Here is a 19,997-nt window from a genome sequence, read left to right as displayed (position 1 = left end):
TGGGAATGGGCCATAGGGGGAACGAGAATGAGGGGAACGGTAAGGGGGAACGAGAGAGAAAGAGAGAGGGAAAAGTAAGTAGCCTTGCTGCCTTGCTGCCTTGCCTTGGAAAGTAGGAGTCGAAGTCTAAAGAGACTCGAGAGAAGAGGCCACTCGTGAATCAGAGCTGTGAAGTACGCACGCCGCACGGGCCTAGGAAGTATGCAGGCAGGCGACAATATGGTACGTCTTTCAAGGATATCCATAGGCGGCTCGCGACAACAGGTACACTCTCTCTCTCTCTTTTTTTTCTTGGCCAAACATAAAAAACGTTCCCCAAAGGGGGAACGGCATCTAGACGTTCCATGTGACCGTTCCCCCACGTTCCCTTGGCTGTTCCCATGCCAAATCATTCCCCCATGCACGTTCCACCTGGTTTAGGCATCTCAGCCTTGGGGGAACGCATTCCACCATTCCCAAGGGGTGGAAATGGCGTTCCCCTGCTACTATTGCTCTAGTTCCTCTCACAAGGACCCGAGTTGCAATCTTGTGAGAGGACGCGAATGGCAAGGCGTTTCTGTCATTAAAAGATGGAAACTTTGTAAGTATAATCATCATCGATCAATTTATTATGTACATGTTAAAACTTATAACCTGAAATAACAGTCTCGTCTTTTAGAGTTGTACTCACCAAGTGAGGGCTGCTGATCCCATACTTTTCCCACCATGAGACTGGCTACAGCTGTCTCTCTCCCATGACAACAGTCTGTCTACCAAATGCATGGCTGGCATTCCGATACACTAGCCGCTCATTCTCCAAGCATCTCATGAGCTCCACGTCGCCTCTTGTCCATTTCTGAATGTAATCTTGCCATCTATCTTCCAACTCTTCATTAACATACTGTGCCTCACTCCGCTAGAGAGGGTGCAATATGTGGGCAACTGCGTGGATTAGTCTATGGAACCAATCCCACTGGTCGTTCCAAACTCGTCGAATGTCCTCAACTCTGAAAATTAGCCATGAATGATCAAAGCTCGTAGCTAAAGCCAGAAGGCAACTAGTTGGAAGTTCAAACTTGGCATATTGAGTACCTCTCATCTGTCAAGAGAGTGCATCGGTTAAGAGCCTCTCCAATCCGGTCCATGAACTTGTACAAGAGTCTAAGAGTGCTGCTCTTCATGTCAGTGATGCGAAGAAAACTGTAGATTGGCTGAAGAGCGCTCAACAAAGCCCCTGCCTCCTTCCACCAACCTTGTTGCATCACTTTACGTGCAAAAGTAACTGTGTTTGGGTGCTCATGCTTCTCCTAGCTCATCTACACTCGGCACACCACTATGCTTATGAGTCCATGTCGGACTCTCACTACTCTCTCAACCACAATGAACATATATGCAAATCTGGTTTGTGAGGGCTCCAGAAGCTCAAGCTCACTATTGGCACCATACATTCCCAAGACCTTGGGCCTCTTGGTAACAAACTTCACCAAGCTACGCGCAGTGTCAAAGATGTCAGCAATCCACCTAATCTTTGCAAGATCTTCAATGAGCAAGTCTAGGTATGGAATGCACATGGAGTCCATACAATCTGTGGGAACTCATCCTCTAGCACCCATCCAATAGAGACAGTTGCTACCATTGTCAATGACCACTTTCACTATATTTTGTGGGCCTATCTCCATGATAGCCTCTCGGAGGTGTGACCATATAAACTCTCCTATCACCACTGTCCCATGCATAGATGCATCAATGGCACGCAAAAACAGTGTCCTTGCAAGAGGACACCAAAACATTGTACACATTCCTCTTGCGTATATTTGACCACCCATCACATAACAATGTGCAACAATACATGGTTCAAGTGGTTTTAATGGCTCCATCTCCACCTCCACTGCTTGTTGCTCTCTTCTGAGCTCTTTAGTGCACAAGGTCTCATTGGAGGGGCCCTCCCACTCACATCCAATGTGGCTGATCACCCTCATGGCCTTTTTCAATCGTGGGGTGCGTACCATGTGAAAAGACAAAGCGAATTGGATGAAACACCTAGTGAGTTTCCTTGTTGCATCATTAATTGCTTGCTTTTGCATGCTTGCTCTCTTTAGAGAGGCTCTAGGTCCTGCAGGCAAAGGGCTTCGTGTTGTTGTGGGAGTGGAACTACCAGCACCCTCGAATCCTACTTGGTTTTGTGCATCTTCCTCTGAACCCAACCGTGTTCTCTTTAATGCATCACCTGTATCCTCAGTAGCCTAAATATCCTCAAGCAGAGGCCCACAACCACGCCCTACCAATCGTTGTCTTTTCTATTCTTGTAGCTTGGCTTTGATGTTTGCATGCACCAATGCCTTCCGTGGTTAAACCTGTGAAATGTGCCTTAACACGGATTATGGATCCTCTTGAGCAAACCCCACGAAAATTACATTTCCACTTTTGGGTGCCTGAACCACCATATCTTGATATAGGAGTGACATGGGCCCACATGGCATCCCTATTGCGAGGCATCTTGACAAAGACAGGGCAAGATTGGCACCTTGGCATGAAAACCCCCAAGTTTCAAAATCTGTATTTTTTTGGCAAAATCGAAGAAAAAAGGCACAAATAAGCACAACCAACTTGAGAGATGGCGGGCACAGAACTTGAGAAGTGCGGGAGGAGTTGGAAGGGGCTGATTTTAACAACATAGGATCTCCTTCAAACGTTTTCACAGGCGCAAGTAGGCGTTTTTTTCTTCTTCTTCTTCTTCGAAAAACGAGCTCATTGGATAAAAAACGCCTAAATCGTATAGCTCCCAGTGGACTTGAATGAAACGCATTTCATTTGTATGAAATGTTTCGTTTCAAACAAATGAAACGCGTTTCATTTGTATGAAATGTTTCGTTTCAAAGAAACTGAATGAAACATGTTTCATCGCAGCTATGCCTTGCACTTTTGTACAGAAAAGTCCACATGGCATCTGAGTGTGGGATGCACATGACATTGCTTGCATAATTACTTGCATCACATGATACCACATTTGTGCACCGACATGGGATGCTGTCATGGCATACTGACTAGTCGCATGACGTATTGGGTGTCAACTTGAAGCTTTTGGCGAGCGCTACTTAATGACACCATGTACATGAGAAGGTCACAGCCTGCTGTAGTACCATTGTGAAGAGCAGTAGTGGTTAGGCCATCTGAAAATTCAGGTGGGCATGCTGTACTGCCATTTCTTTGTTCGATTGCCTCAGGCCACCATAGTACTCTTAGGGCTTGTCGAAACTTACTGTCCCACACCCCTAATTCTTTTTGAATCCTAAAGAATCAAGGAATTATTTTAGTGGCATAAGTCAATTTGTCACAGCATTTGGATGCTCGTGATGTTAAGATCCTATGTTGCAGTTTGTCTCTCTGTTGCCATGATTGTGTGCTGGTATGCTCAAATTTTAACCTTATGGAGTCTGCATGACGGAAATGGTGATTGAAATTTATGCTGCTGATTCTTGCTAAGGGCACTGCATTTCTGAAAGCACTTGTTCTTCCAGGGCAATGATTCTAAGGAGTGGAAGCGTGTCTTACTAGATATCAGTAGATTTATGAAGGCAGATGCCCCTTGTCAAAATAGCAGGCCTTTACGATACAGTGTGCTGCTAGATCCACAACCAAATTCTTTCCCTCCTGTAGCAAGATTGGGGGGAGGCAAACCTCTGAATCTAAAGGATGTGATACTTGCGAGCTACTACCATAATGAGGTAAGGGTCAAGGAGTTCACTTTTATATATAAGCCATGGATCAGATACATGTTCCTGAATGGACTAGTTGGATCTTGGGAACCTTTCAACTGCAAGTCTTGGAATAAGAATGCATCTAAGTGGTGCCAACTTAACCCCCTTCTGTCGTTGTCTTATCACTTGCTCATATAGTTCATCTCTCTCCATCTGTCAAAAAATTCAGGTCAAGTTCTCGGAGCTCACACTGGATACTTTCAGATTCCTTCAATGTTTGGAATGGGAGCCAAGTGGGTCATTTTATCGATCAAGGGTTGTGGAATCGAATGGGACTATGCCTGGACATTCTGGACCTATGCGCTTGGATGACATAATGGATCAATCGCTGCCTCCTAATCCTCATAAATATATCTTGTATCGGCCTAGCGTTTTGCAGCTCTTACATGTATGTATATGTTTTTTGAGTTTTTTTAAAGAATGTATTTTCACTTGTACACCAAATGGCCTGCATAACCACTGACTCATTCATAGATATTTGGTAACAGGTGATGGCAACAACATGTGAAGAGCTTCCAGCAGACAGCATCATTTTGTTGTATTTGTCAGCTTTGGGTAAGGAGTCTATGGCACAAGTTTTTGTACTGTTGTAGATGTGGTGTTCTAAGGTTTTGATCATGAACTTTTCCTTGTTTCTACCAACAAGCAGGAAAGGCAGCACAGAGTGGGACAAGTCGAGTCCCTTTACTTACATCTACTGCAGCATCCGTATCTACAGCATCTTCAGGATCAGATATAGCTCTTCCACATGTGCCTCGGACCAGCGATACAGCATCTTCATTAGACCATGGTGGAAGAGGCCAGGAGGTGACATTAGAGACAAATGAGATATCTCCATCAAGCTCTCCTGATCATGTTTCCTCTACTAGTGGCGAAACAATGAGCACTGATCCAAGCAGTCATGACACAGGCCTTTGGTTTGGTTCACGTGGAAGCACAGGTGAAATGTTTTTCATAGTAAAACGTGTACGTGTGTTGTGTTTGTGGATGAACGTAGATGCAAGCAGTTGTTTGGTTTGGTTCATGTGGAAAGGTGAAACTTTTCCTAGTGGAACCTCTCTCTCTCTCTCTCTCTCTCTCTCTCTCTCTCTCTCTCTCTCCTCAACATCACTAGAGTGGAGCTCGCTAGAGAGGTTGCTGGCTATGTGCTTGCTCTTTACACAGATGCCTCTTTTGGTTGTTTACAGAGGGTCCACACAACAGCTCCCATGGTTGGCTTTGTCTTAATTTATGCATTTTGTTTCATAGGGAATAAACAATTGTTGGTATGCCAAAGTATCGAGATGGATGACAACACACAACCACCATTTTAGTACCAAGGGCAGCTACATGTACTACACAACCGAGAATTGCATAGATTTATAGAGATGACATCTGGCAGATAGACCTTCATAAGACATGGATACAGTCAGAAACCCCACCCTTGTGGACGAGCCTAGGCCCTATACCAAGATCAGTTCATTATGCGTACGGCAGATAGGTTCATTAAGATCCCAAGATACTTGGGAACTCACATGTGACATGCACTCCGGATTTCCATGGGTCAAATTAGAGTGTCATCACACAGGATCCACATTGAATCTGGGAGAGAGAAGGCAGTCACTTGAGAGTAGCAAGAGCTTTGAGTATGCCAGGTTTGTGATATGCATGAGGTTGATACTGTGTAGCACACTGTCCTTTTCTGGCAATGCTATGAAATCGGCACTGCCTTTGTAGAGGGGTTTGGTCCTCTCCGATTGGACTGGTCATGGAATATGAGGATCAAAGAAATGTGGCATTACTCTTCCATGAGATACAAAAGCTTTTAGATAGACTTATGACAGGTTAGAGAGGACAAGGAAACAATAGCCAGTGCTTACATCATTCTTCCAGAACGTTGGCAAGTGCTGAGCTAGGAGGCATATGTGGAGGAGGAGAAACAGCCACACTTGACAAGACTTGAGAGACCCCCACCTCATCAGTGTTGGGTATGGGGGGAGAAGCTTGCACACAGACACACACACACACACAGCTGCAAGAGAGAGAAAACGAGTGAAGCTCAAGAGTGCTGAAAAAGATGTACTCAATAATAATAATAAAAGTACTATGTGAGTACATGAAGTAGCCTAGAGCAAAGTGCCCAACACACATAAGTGTGTTCACACGGGGAAAAAACCTGTGTCCAGTCACAGGGAAAAAGTCCCCGTGTGAGTAAGCTGTGTTCACACGTGAACTAGCCAGGAGTGGTCATGACCAACAAACCCCTCTCAAGTGAATGGTGTGAAGGAGGCAGGGTGCAGCAGACTACCCTGGTAGAGGTTGTAAGCCCAAAGCTTTGCGGAAAGCTTCAAACTTTTCCCTTGAAAGAGGCTTTGTAAACCCATCTGCTATATTGGCATGTGTAGACACATAAGCCAAGTCAATCTCTCTTGCATGGAGCCTTTCCCTGACATAATGATAGTGAACCTCAATATGCTTTGTGCGGGCATGAAATACTGGGTTTCATGCAATTGCCAAAGCACTCTGACTGCCAGTGTAAATGGTAATAGGGGACTGTTGTCCAAAACCAAGATCGGCTAAAAGGCGTCGTAGCCAAACACATTCCACAGTAGCTGTAAAGGTTGCCCTGTATTCAGCTTCACAGCTAGAAGTGGCCACTGTAGGCTGCTTCTTACTGAGCCATCAGATGCATGAGTCACCAAGAAGAAAACAGTTACCACTGGTCGACACTCGTGTGTCATAGCAACCTGCCCAATCACTGTTTGTAAATGCAAGCAAGCCTAGTGTAGAAGAGCTGCCATAAAACAAGGCAAAGTTTGTAGTGCCTTTAAGATAGCGAAAGACACGCTTACACACTTGCCAATGCATAGTGCTCGGACAATGCATGAATGTGCTCAATTGAGAAACTACATGTTGTATGTCCAAACGAGTAGAGCATAAATAGATAAGGCATCCCACAGCTTGCTGATAGGTGGCAACATCAAAAGGCTCACCAGCATGCTCAAGTGACAATTTTAAACTTGGTTACATAGGAGTAGAAACAGGTTAAACTTGGTTACATAGGAGTAGAACAGGTTTACAATCTGTCATGTGAAAATGCTCAAGGAGGTGTTCGACATATCTGCACTGAGATAACATGATACCCCCCTCAAAAGGTATAAACTGTATGCCCAAATAGTAATGTAAATGCCCCATGTCTGTGACATTAAATGCATGCTGTAAATCAGCCTTAAAAGCTGAAATATCACCCTCTTATCCATATCCCTTCTATGAGTCCCTCCTATGAGTCCTCCAGGGCATCCATATCCCTTCTATGAGTCCTCTAGGGCATCTATGAGTTCTCTAGGGCATCCATATCCCTCCTATGAGTCCTCTAGGGCATCCATATCCCTCCTGAGTCCTCTAGGGCATCCCAATGGCAGCATATCCCTCCTATGAGTCCTCTAGGGCATCCATAGCCTTCCCATGAGTCCTCTAGGGCATCCATATGAGTCCTCTAGGACATCCATCCTATGAGTCCTCTAGGGCATCCCAATGCCACTGACGAGCATGTCATCCACATAAAGAATGAGGATGAGAATATTGTTCCCAATGTGGCGAACATAAAGTGTACCTTCAGCTGAACTATACTGAAACCTTTTGGCAGTTAAGTATGCATGAATTTTGTGATACCAAGCACGAGGAGCCTGTTTGAGACCATATAGTGCTTTATGTAAACGTCATGCTTTTCTTTCTGCACCTTTTTGAACAAAGCCAGGAGGCTGAGATACATAAACTTCCTCCTTCAAATCACCATTCAAGAAGGTAGTTTTGACATCCAATTGATGTACATGCCATTGGTTGTGGGCAGCCAATGCAATAACAGTACGTATGGTAGTTATACGTGAAGTGGGAGCAAAGGTCTCCTCATAGTTAATGCCCTCACGTTGGGCATACCCTTTGGCGACCAAGCGAGCCTTATGGCGATCAACTGAGCCATCAGGCTTACGCTTAAGTTTGAAAACCGATTTTGTGCCATTAGCACGCTTGCCTGGAGGCAAGTCACATAACTCCCAAGTACCATTTTGTCAATGGAGTCCAACTCCGAATGCATGGCTGCCACCCAATGGTCATCCTCCAATGCATCAACATGAGAAATGGGTTCCTCATTACAAGCGGTGGCAACAAGAGCTGTATCCACATAATGTGAAGATGCATGACGAGAAGCAGCAAACACGAGTACGACCTGGCATAAATGTAGACAGTTTGCTGTCACGCAAAGTCTCAACCAGCTATCTAGGAACAGTTTTTGACTTCCTAGTATCTGCATCTTCCTCTGCCAATGCATCACCCAAGGAATCCTAATCAATTTGAGGATCAATTCGGGGCAAGTTCAGTTGCTGATTTTGTTGATTTTCAGTAGGCATAGGTGGCTGTAAATAAGCTGAAACTGGCTCTACATTATCCACATTGGAATTGAATAAAGGCAACAAAGCATCTTCTGGCCCAATAGATGGCTGTCTGGTACACGAGACAAGTGGTTGAGATGCATATTCATCAAAGATAACATCTCTTGACACAATGATCTTGCCTGTATTAGGCACATAGAGTCTGTATCTATTACTCTCAGTACTATAACCAATGAAAATGCATTTGATTGCCTCTGCATCAAGCTTATGTCTTTGTTGTGTGGGCATATGCATATATGCCAAACACCTAAAGACTCTTATATGAGTCACCACTGGAATCCTGCCATTCCATGCCTCATAGACAATCATAGGCTTTAATGGGGCAACGGTTAAGCACATAATTGGCACACATAACCGCCTCAAGCCAAAACTTTCTGGGCAGATCCTTGCTCTTGAGCATGCAACGTGCCATCTCCATAAGTGTACGATTACGTCTCTTTGCAACTCCATTTTGCTGAGGAGTATAGGGGTTAGTACATTGATGGGAAATATCATGTTGCTGCATGTAAGTTGTGAACTCATTTGACAAATATTCCCCCTCCCCCCCACTCTGTACGCAATGTGACAAGCTTGTGTCCACAAGCATTTTCAGCCATGGGACGGAAGTCTCTGAAAGCTGCAAAGGCACCTGACTTCATTTTTAAACCATACACCCAACAAAACCGAGTGTAGTCATCAATGAACGTGATGAAGTACAAGTGTCCTCCAGAAGATGGAGCCCTCATGGGGCCACAAAGATCACTATGGATGAGCTGTAATGGACGGACAGCCCTCATAGCACCATCTTTAAGAAAGGAATTCCTGTGCATTTTTCCAAGGATGAATCCCTCACATACAGAGCCACCATACCTTGTTTCTGCAAGCGTACAAGAGATGGGAAATTCAAGTGGCCAAACTGAGCATGCCATAACTCAGTGTCACTCAACACGCGGGAGGTGGATGCAAGCATAGTATCATGAGAATAAGTACTCCTGTCATACATATCAAGCTTATACAAGCCATTGCATTATGTCCCAGAAAGCATAAGAGAAGCTGAATCTCTGCTGTCATACACTGAGCAACAATGGTGAGAAAACTGAACCGTAAACCCATATAATGCAAGGGTTGAAACAGAAATGAGATTCTTCTTAATGCTTGGTACATATAAAGTGTCACAAAGAGTAAAACTATCCCCATTACGTGTTGTTAGCTCCACATTGCCAATGTCTTTGATGGAGTAAGAGGCATCATTGGCACACATAACTATGCCACCTGGAGGTGAATCCTGCAGATTGGCAAATAGATCTCTCCAAGAAGTGATGTGCTTAGAAGCACCACTATCAAAGTACCGATCTCCAGCTGAGATAGACATACAAGAAGCAGGCAAACTGCATGTAACCACTAATGCATATACCTCGTGAGCAAAGTTAGCCTCTTCTTTAGTGTCCACAGTAGCAACCAAACCTTGCTGCTGCTTTTTCTTTTCACTCTCAATGCGCTGCGTACATTCTTCAATAAGATGGCCAGGTTTTTTGCAATAGTTGCATCTCTTCTTTTTCTTGGTTTCACCCTCTTTAGACGAGGTAGAATCTGAATGGGCATGTGGTTTGCCCTTAGGCTTACCACTAGATGTAGCCCCAAATTTACCTTTGTTTCGATCAAAGGCACCAAATGCCTGATCAGCAGAAAGCATAGTGGTCCTATTAGAACAAGACTGCTCCTCCTGCAATAAGAGAGTCACCAATTCATCAAAGGTATACAAGTTTGGATTACCCTTCATGAGTAGACAAAGAGTAGTAGCAAAACCTTGATAGGATTCTGGCAAACCCTGAAGCATTGTAGATTTAAGTGAACCATCTGGAATGACCTCATCAATGTTGGTGAGCTGCTTTCGCAAATCCTTGATGCGGGTAAGGAACTTGTCCATTGAATCACCCTCATCCATATGCTCAGACTCAATCTTCTTACGAAGATACGCAACACGAGCCTCATTGCGAACCTGATACAAAAGAAGCAAGTACATCCCATGCACCCTTAGCAGAAGTGCATGAACGAATGTCCGGTATAACCTGCGTTTTGCATGAAAGGGCAATCAAAGCATGTGCTTGAGCATCCTTGGCATCCCATCTGAGCTGTTATGGAGTGGGTGGCAAAGTTGTAGAAGATGTAGCACCACTTGAAGATACATCATTACCTGCATCAATGGTTCTTGAAGTACTTGCTGCTCGTGCAGGATCAATAGGCCTGACATCAGCCCCTGATACATAAACCCACAAATTCTTTGCAACAAGTACATGGTTCATCATGTATGCCCACATAGGATCGTTGGTGCCATCCAACTTATCCTCAATGGAGAGCATTCCAAATAAATCACTAGTGTTCCTAGACATGGTTGTCACAAGTGTGTACACACAAGTAGTAATGTTGTAACACCCAAAAATTTGGGGGAAATGTTTGGGGGAAATGCCCCAATGTCAACTGAATCTGCTTGGAACACCCAAAATGCCTGCAAATGTCTATAAAAGACCTGCAAATGTTGTCATTTTTTGCAAAATCCCCAAATTTCAAGTGTAATTACGCACCGAATTGGGCAAAATCATTGTCAATGTATACCAATGTTGCAATTTTGAGCTCAATGGTGAAAAGCCCCAAAATTAATGCAGTGCATTTGCTAGTTTCTAGTAATTTCTGAGTATTTGAAAAAAAAAATGCAGAAATATCAATGTTGTGGAGCAGCTTCAGTCGGGTAGGTACAGTAGTGCGCACGATTTGTACTGCAGGTATAGTCGCTTCAGTCGATTGGGCGCACAGGTCAGCAGGCGACTGTGTAGATGCCGCACAGCAGCTGCGTAGGACAACATGTATAGTAGTACAGTCGTTGACGGCGGCTTGGCAGGTACAACAGTACACATGTAAGGCAGTTGGGCAAGTACAGTTGGTGCAATGCACAGTGTACGGGGCAGCGGCGGTCGGCGGTGCAGTATGGGCAGGTACACAAGGCGGCGCAGTATGGCGGTGACCTGTACGGGCAGTGCCTTCAGGCGAGCTCTAGGCAAGGAGCAGAGGGCAGTAGGGGAAACCCTAACCCTATCTGACAGGCTCTGATACCAATGTTGGGTATGGGGAGAGAAGCCTGCACACAGACACACACAGAGCTGCAAGAGAGAAAACGAGTGAAGCTCAAGAGTGCTGGAAAAGATGTACTCAATAATAGTAATGAAAGTACTATGTGAGTACATGAAGTAGCCTAGGGCAAAGTGCCCAACACACGTAAGTGTGTTCACATGGGGAAAAAAACCTGTGTCCAGTCTTAGGGAAAAAGTGCTCGTGAGTAAGCTGTGTTCACACCTGAACTAGCCGGGAGTGGTCATGACCAACAATCAGAACCTCCAGACAGCTAGTTGCCTCCAAGGATCCCAGGATCAAAGTCCACAAACCGATTATCATAAGGGACCCAAAGGACATGTTTCATAGGCATGCCGTGTTAGCAGTCATCTCCTGTCTGTATATTTACACCAAGGCCTCTGTTGTGGGTGTGCCCGCCCGATTTAGGTGTTTTCTCATTTTTCCCCACTCTCCATATTTTTCCCTAATTTTTCCCTATTTTTCCTCAGGTGTGGGAGGTTGTCCTGTGGCTCCAGGTTGATCCAGACACTGGCCGACTGCTGGTCTGAGTGTTCTGACATAGGCGGACTGCCCCTGCTGCTCCCCGACCCTCTCTGTATGCTGGCCGATTGATAGGTGCTGGCCGACTAATGGTGGAGCAGGTCGTGAGCTTTTTGGTTGCTGTCGGCTGCCCTTCTGTGCTGGCCTACTGGCTCGTAGGGGCCATATAAAATGGCCCCCAGCCCCCACACACATTGTATTCGGTATTCGGGATTTTCTTGTGTATATAGCAGAGTTACACGCCTCTCTCTCTGTCCATCTCTATGGCTGTGTTTTTTCTGCAGTGCACTTGCTCTTGTGTTTTCAGATCTTGTCTTCATCTCCGCTGTTTATTCTGACATGGTATCAGAGCTCTAGGCTCTTGGAAGATCTTGGGGAACTGTGTGAGCAAGAGGGGGGCTATTTTGTTGCTGATTGGTGGACTGTTTTGGACTGTTCGGGAAGAGGAGAAGCAAGAGGAAGGCGGGCTGATTTGCTGGACAGCCACTTGCAGGTTTAAGTTCTTCATTTTTCCCACCCACCCACCCTTTTCAGTTACACCCCCACAATGGCAGATTTACTTGAGATGGCTGAGAGGCATGTGAAGATCCCGACACTCCCCACGTTCCCAGTGGACCGTCAGTTGGACGGGAACAAGTATGACATATGGAATGTAATGATGGAATCTGTTTTGGAGTCTTACGACCTTGCTGATCCCATTGTTGTTGGGGTTCCACGGCCGGAGTTAGAGGAAGGGGAGTTACCCTCAATTCGGAAGGAATGTGAGGCACATGCACAGTTATGGAATCATGTCAATGCCAGGGTCCGTTCTTTCATTTTCCTCAACTGCACACCACAGGTAATCAATCATATCAAGCATATAATGCTGGCGAGAGGTATATGGCAACATTTGGCTTCTCTTTACAACAGGGTATCGCCCATGAAGAGGATCTCCTTGGAAGTATAGATGCGGGTGATGCAAAGTCGTCGACGATGCAGGAGCACATGAACGAGCTACAGGCTCTTCAGCTGGAAGTTCTCTAAGCTAGGAAAGAGATATCATCGGAGGATATGGCCATCACGTTGCTGTCACATTTGCCCTCTCAGTACTCAGCATTTTACTCTTCTTTGATTACCAGTGGTAGGCTCAGCACCATCACAATGGGAGGAGCTTGTGCCCATGGTCTTGGACCAGGAGGAAAGATTCACGAACCCTCCACAAGGCGGAGGTTCGGAGGCCTTATTTGTTAGCATATTCATCCCTAGTTTCTGCTCATTTATGGTGCCCATTTGGTCCCTTTTGCATGGCCCTTGCTTGTGGGCTGGCCACCCCTTTTTCTAGTATTTTTCTGGGATTTTTCCCAGCTTTTCTGGCATTTTCAAGTCGGCATGTCCAGCAGCTCCAGTTGGCTTGTTTTGCAGCTCCAGTCGGCCAGCTTACATCTACTATATATAGTGGGTGCTGGCCTCTCATTGTTCATTCAGTCTTGTACATATTTTGCTCCCTCACTTATGAGACTTGTAGTGTCTCTTGCTTGGGACTGTTTTGCTTCAGTATATTCAGCATAGTTTTCTCCATATCTCTCTCTCTCTCTTGCACTCTCTATTCAACACATTCTAGTGCCACTCTGCTTCCGCTCTGTGCACTCTTTCATGGTATCATTGCTCCCGGTTTAGCAACCTCTCTGCTGCCCCAGATTCAGCACTGTTTTCAGCACCTCCTTCTCTGCGTTTTCCTACAGATCTGCAGTTCTTTCTTGCTGCGTTTTCTGGACTGAACCTGCTGGTCCTTTTGCCTCTGTGTTTTCTCTCAGATCTGCAGCTTCCTTTGCTGCATTTTCTGGACTGAACCTGCTGGTTGTTGCGCCTTTCAGTTTGGCTTCATCAACACAGCCTTCTGGTAGTGTTTGACCAGTGTTTTCTGTTCCACGTGGAGTTTGGGACATAGGCAGCCTGTTTTCTTCAGGACAGCAGCTTCCTTTGCTGCGTTTTTCCTCTCCCGTGGGTTTGCTCCTTTGCAGAGGGGGTCTTTGGTGTTGCAGGCTTTGGTGGCACTCTTGGTACCTGTGGAGGACACTTCTTCTTCAGAGATTGTGTGTTTTCTTGAGGAGAGCCCAAGCTATTGTCTTTGTTGTTGCCTTTCCCTCTTGCACCCTCTTACAACATATTCCCTGGCCCTGTGTGGCTGCCTTTTCTCTCTATATCAAATCCGCATTTTTTGCTTCCCTCTTTTGGTGACCTCAAGGTTGGAGGTATAGTCGACAGAAGCTTCTGCGGTTTTTGCTACAGGAGGATTTTCGGGTGCTGTCTAGCCTCTTAGGGTTGCGCTTTGGTGGGAGGAAAGACCCTATATCAGCGTTTTCTGATTTGGACAGTTTAATCTTATGAGGGTTGGTCCTTTTGATTGGATCAATGATGACAACTTCAGATTTGGCTCCCGTACCACTCTCTTGTTATTTCCTTGATGAGGCAGACAAGTTGGATGGTGGTAACTTTCAGTCATGGAAGTTGCAGGTTACTTCTATTCTCAGGGAGTATGGTTTGATGGAGTTTCTCTCATACAAGAATCGGTGCTTGCCAGACCTTGCCTCTGCGGAGGATGTGTTGGTGGAGAAAGACTGACGGACAGATCTATAGCTTTCTCCTCCTGAATTGTTAGGATTCGGTTCTTCGACACTTCATCTATGCTCCTGATGATGCTTCTACTTTCTATGTGTGGTAGTTGCTTTGTGACCTGTATGGTGATGCCAGTGATCGGCAAATGCTTTTCGCTTCTGGGTGCTATGTAGTCGGTGATCTTATGGATACTTCTTTTGGAGATTTTCCTGTATCAAAGGATAGTGGGCCAGTTTTGCTCACTGGATTTGAGGAGCTTGTTTCTCCTGTTGCACTTATTAGACTTGTAGTGTCTCTTGCTTGGGACTGTTTTGCTTCAGTATATTCAGCATAGTTTTCTCCATATATCTCTCTCTCTTGCACTCTCTGTTCAGCACATTCTAGTGCCATTCTGCTTCTGCTCTGTGCACTCTTTCATTAACTGGCCAACGGTCGAAAGGCCGTACCAACAAGGGCAAAGGGAAGGCTTCATCGGAGAAGTCTTCTGAGAAGAAGTCCGACTCAGACCGCAAGAAACTGAAGGCAGAGAGGACATGTAATGATTGTGGTGAGAAAGGCCACTATTGGAGGCAGTGTCCCAAGCGCAGCATCGAGAAGGGTGGAGAATCCTCAGCAGCGATCGTGAAGACTGTTGGGGTAAAGGCGTTATGCCCACCCTTATAGTGTGTACAAGCCCATAAGTTATAGTACATAGTACACTTAGTACTTTTAATGTACTAAGTGCACTATGTGTACTAGTGCAATATACATGTGTGATAGGGGAGTCACACACTCATGCCTCATGAGTTGACTTATCCCCACAACTCTCTCTCTCTCTCTCTCTCCCTTGCTTCTCTGTGTATGTCTCCCACAAGTGAAACCCTAACTGTTTCTCCCCATCAACTGGTATCAGAGCTTTGGTCACCAGGTTCTCCTCCCTCTTCTGCTCTGCTGGCCGCCCCCCCTTTGTGCTGGTCGCCTGCTCTTGGGCCTTTTTGATTCCTGGTCGCCCTGCTGATTCCTGGTCGCCCTGCTCCTTGCAGCACAAAAGGGGCTGGCCAACCAGCTGCCCCAGCCAGCATACCAGGCTGCCCAGGACAACCCACGCAGCCAGCCCACGTGGCTGCCCAGGCTGCCCAACCATCAACTGGTCGTATGTAGCGCTGCTACTCGGTGAAGAGGCCAGAGGCGAAGGCAGCAGCCGTAGGCGAACATACGCTAGGCGAGCGAAGCGCTGGATCCAACGTGGCGAAGGCGCATCGTAGCGAACCCGGCGTCAACAAACGAAAACACGTCAGCGTTTTTTTTAAAAAGTTGGGCGCCGTGCGTCCGTGCGAAGGAGGGTTATTGCCTTTGCAACAAATTCCTTGTCTAAGGTTGAGTCACAGAGAATGCTGCGCAGTCCATTGACAAATCCATTATCAATCACTAGCTTCTTGTCATTCAGCAGCAGCAACATCAGCAAGAATTGCCCCCCTCTCCTGCAACAGCATCTGCAATCAAAAATCAGCACTCAAATCAGAATTGCCCCTCAAATTCAGCCCAAATTAGAGGTATTTTGCTTCAATTTCGAGAATTTTTATGTCCATTATTTGCAATTGAGCAGTACAGGTGCCAAATTGCTCAAATTTTGAGCAAAATTGGCAAAATTGGGTGACATTGGTCACAATCAGGATCAATTTGCAGGAAATTGGTCACAATCAGGATCAATTTGCAGGAAATTGGATGTCGAAATTTGGGGCTTTTGATGTAATTGTGCAATTAAGCACTCATACATGCTGTATGATGTGAAAAATCGCACATTTGGGCAAAATTGCAGCAAATTGCAGTGCAAATCAAGGGGCTTTTGTGCCGATTGAGTTGATTTGCATGCAGGCAATCTCAGTTGATGCTGTGGATAATGTGTTGATGCCTTACAAGCACTCAATGTGCCTGTAAATCAAGGGGCTTTCATTATTTGGATGTATATGTGGCCAGGGGGAAGCATCGTGAACACTCTGGATGCCTTCATGTGCGCCAATGTACCATGTATGATCAGAAATTGATCTTAAATCAAGGGGCTTTTCAAGTTTGTATGCTTGTTGAGCTTGGCAAAGCAGCAGGCAAGACATTTATGCCTTGAATCCTCAAAAATCAGCTTGCAGTCAAGGGGCTTTTGCCCAATTTCTGTTCGGGATTGTTTTATGCAGTGTTCGGGACTGTAAAAGTCTGATTTTCACTCATTTGGACAGCCAGGAGAGCATTTATTGCTATTGTACCTGCTGGTACAGATTTGGCACAGCTTTGTGCATGTTTTGGCATGGCTGTACACTGTTTTGAGTGACCAAAAGGTTCAATTTCAGTTGCTGTACTTGCCGGTACAGGTTTGGTACATCATTTGTAAGCACTTGGTACTGTTGTACAGTACTTGGAAGGGCAAAAGAGCACATTTAAGGTGCTGTCCAAAATCTGCAGCAACCAGATTTTGGTGTTTTCATCACATAAAGTGGGAGAAAAGTTGCATTTGTGCTTCCGCAGTGGGAGATAAAGCTTGGGAGAACAACTGTGAGCACTTTGTGTGCTTTTGGTGCAGTGTTTGCACATTTTGCAGGGAGTCAGGCATTGACAGGTTGCATATTGCTATGGCAACCACAGGTGAGAGCTCTTCATTGCTTCACATCAAGAAGCTTGAAGGCTCGCATAATTATGATATTTGGCAAACCCAGTGCTACAATGTGTTGCTCCAGAAAAAGCAGCACAAGCCTATCAAAGAAAGGGGTGTGATGCCCGCTTCTCTTACTGCTGAAGAGTGGGAAGATATGGATGAGCTGGCAAGATCTACTATCATGTTGTCTGTGTCAGACTCATTACTTTTCAGCATTCGTGAAGAGAAGACAGCTTGGGGAATGTGGCAGAGATTGCAGGACTTGTATGCCCAACAAAGTGCCTCAAGCAAAGTGTATTGGTTGAAGAAACTCATAGGTCTTCAGATGAAGGAAGGGGCGTCTATGACAGCCCATCTAAATGAGTTTAATGGTATTGTCAGCCAAGTCATTAATCAAAAGTTGGCCATGGATGATGAGTTCAAAGCCACTTTTTTGTTATGCACTTTGCCAGAGAGTTGGGACACATTTAGGACAGCCACTAGCAATTCGCATGCTATGCTATCATATGCAGATGTTGAGGGTGCTCTTCTTCAAGAAGAGATGAACAGGAAAAACAACTCTGTTGGAAAGTCCAATGCAATGAATGCACGTGGGAGATCCCAGCAAAGGGGGAAAAGCCAAGAAAGGGGAAGGAGCAAGTCTCGCTCCAAAAAGGATATGGAATGCCATTATTGTGGCAAGAAGGGACACATTAAAAAGCAATGCTGCAAATGGAAAAATGATCAAAAGGAAAAGGGAAAAGGCAAAGACAAAGAGAAAGATGAAGCCAAAGATGTAAAGCCAAAGGGCAAAAGTGGAGTCAAGATTGAAGAAATCAATGTGTCACATGCAGGTGGCAGTGAGGATGAGGTCCTATTTACTTCTTCACTTGATGTCCATTCACTTCTTACAGGTGGTCATGGTATGCACTCATGGATCATTGATTCAGGTGCCTCCTTTCATGTCACAGGTTGCAGAGACTTGTTTGTCAGGTATACTGCTGGCAATGAAGGAGTGGTTTATTTGGGTGATAACCATGCATGCAAGATTCTTGGCAGAGGTGATGTGAGGCTTGTGTTTTCAGATGGCTCACAGCTTATGCTCCATGATGTCAGGCATGTGCCTGAGATCAAGAAGAATCTGCTTTCTACTGGACAGCTTGATGATGCTGATTATGTTACCACATTTGGTAGTGGAAAGTGGAAAATTAGTAAGGGCTCACTGGTTGTTGCCAGAGGCTCTAAGGTGGACACTCTTTACTTCATGCATGCAGGTGTTTGTCACCATGCTAATGTAAATGCAACCGAGCTGCCGGAAATCTCTATGTGGCATAGCCGGTTGGGACATATGAGTGTCAAAGGAATGGAGCAATTGTCTCGTTTGGGTTACTTGCCTTCTCTAAAGTTTTCAAGTTTTCAGTTTTGTGAGCATTGTATATATGGTAGGCAACTACAGTGCCCCCACAAGAAAGCTCTTGGACAGAAAGATGCTCAGTTAGAGCTTGTGCATACAGATGTATGTGAGATGCCTCAGCTTTCTTTGGGAGGGGCAAAATACTTTGTGTCTTTTATTGATGATGCCACACGCAAGGTGTGGGTCTATCCTCTTCGTTTGAAGAGTGATACATTCTCAGTGTTTGAGAAGTTTGTTGCTCTTGTTGAGAATCAAACTGGCAAAACACTGAAGGCTTTGCGTTCCGACAATGGTGGAGAGTATATGTCCAAACAGTTTCAGGACTTTTGTGATGCTAAAGGCATCAAGAGGGAGCTCTCTACTCCTTATGATCCTCCACAAAACGGGACAGCAGAGAGGATGAACAGGACCATACAGGAGAAGGTCCGTTCTATGTTGTCACATGCTGCATTACCTCATGGTTTTTGGGCTGAAGCTGTTATGACAGCCGTTCACCTTATAAACAGGTCACCTAACACGAGGCTTGGTGGGAAAGTGCCAGAAGAAGTATGGACAGGGAAGCCTCTGTCATACAAGCACTTGAGAGTGTTTGGTTGCGTTGCGTACGTGCACATACGCAGGGAAATGCGCACCAAACTTGATCCTAAGTCTCACAAATGCATATTCCTAGGATATGGTGACAGAGGTGAAATGGGGTATAGACTTTGGGATCCCATGAATAGAAAGATCATACGCAGCAATGATGTCATTTTTGATGAAACATGCATGTATAAGGAGCCTGCAAGGCAACAGGAGCCTGGCAGAGTCATCTTTGATGAGGATGGACATCATGGACAACAACAAAGGGCTGTAAATTAGCCATTACAGCAGGAAAACCAGCCCTTAAATGGTGCTGAAAATGGTCCAAATGGACAGCCAGATATGGCAGAAGATATCCCTATGGATATACCACAGTTAGAAGAAATACCGGGCATGATTTTTCAGCCTTATGGCATGGAACAGGAGCCACCAATGGGTGATATGCAGGCTGGACAGCAACCTGCAAATGATGGTCATTGGGTACGGAGGTCCACAAGACCCTCCAGAGCCCCTGACAGGTTTGTTCCAGGGGTTGACTATTTGATGCTTACTGACTGTGGGGAGCCCTCATGTTATAAAGAGGCTTTACAGAGGGCAGACAAGGCTCTATGGGAGCGTGCCATGAAGTCAGAGATGGATTCTCTGCACAAAAATGGAACATGGAAGTTGGTGCCTTTGCCTGCAGGCAAGAAGGTTTTGCCATGCAAGTGGGTTTACAGGCTCAAAGTTGCACCAGATGCAAAGCCAAGATACAAAGCCAGGTTAGTGGCTAAGGGCTTCAAGCAGGAATATGTTGTGGACTTTGATGAGATCTTCTCTCCAGTGGTCAAAATGACCACACTTAGAGCTGTGTTAGCTTTGGTTGCACATGATGATCTGGACTTGATTCAGATGGATGTGAAGACTGCTTTTCTTCACGGTGATCTCCATGAGGAGATATATATGCAGCAGCCGGAGGGTTATGCAGTAAGTGGAAAGGAGAAGCTTGTATGCAAGCT

At 45.5% G+C, this 19,997-nt stretch overlaps 1 protein-coding gene across 3 annotated transcripts in view; it reads left to right on the top strand.

The window, feature by feature from the left end:
• Nucleotides 1-19,997, top strand: part of LOC147618397 (signal transducer, putative (DUF3550/UPF0682)) — a 59,763-nt gene that overhangs the window by 27,385 nt on the left and 12,381 nt on the right. For 2 of the 3 annotated variants that reach the window (XR_015262118.1, XM_086774830.1), the window contains exons 2-5: nt 3,498-3,704; nt 3,907-4,125; nt 4,226-4,292; nt 4,384-4,677. Coding sequence is in view for 2 of the 3 variants with exons in the window: in XM_086774830.1 (XP_086630956.1) it covers nt 3,498-3,704; nt 3,907-4,125; nt 4,226-4,292; nt 4,384-4,677 (787 nt within the window). In the remaining variant the exon portion in view is untranslated. The remainder of the gene's footprint in view (nt 1-3,497; nt 3,705-3,906; nt 4,126-4,225; nt 4,293-4,383; nt 4,678-19,997) is intronic. The other variant, XM_086774831.1, reaches the window with a different exon arrangement.

Source organism: Cibotium barometz, chromosome 35, assembly GCF_041138505.1.
Source record: "Cibotium barometz isolate CiBa-2024 chromosome 35, ASM4113850v1, whole genome shotgun sequence".
NCBI lineage: Eukaryota > Viridiplantae > Streptophyta > Polypodiopsida > Cyatheales > Cibotiaceae > Cibotium > Cibotium barometz.
Note: the sequence above shows the minus strand (reverse complement) of the source record. Positions and strands in the feature narration are given on the sequence as shown.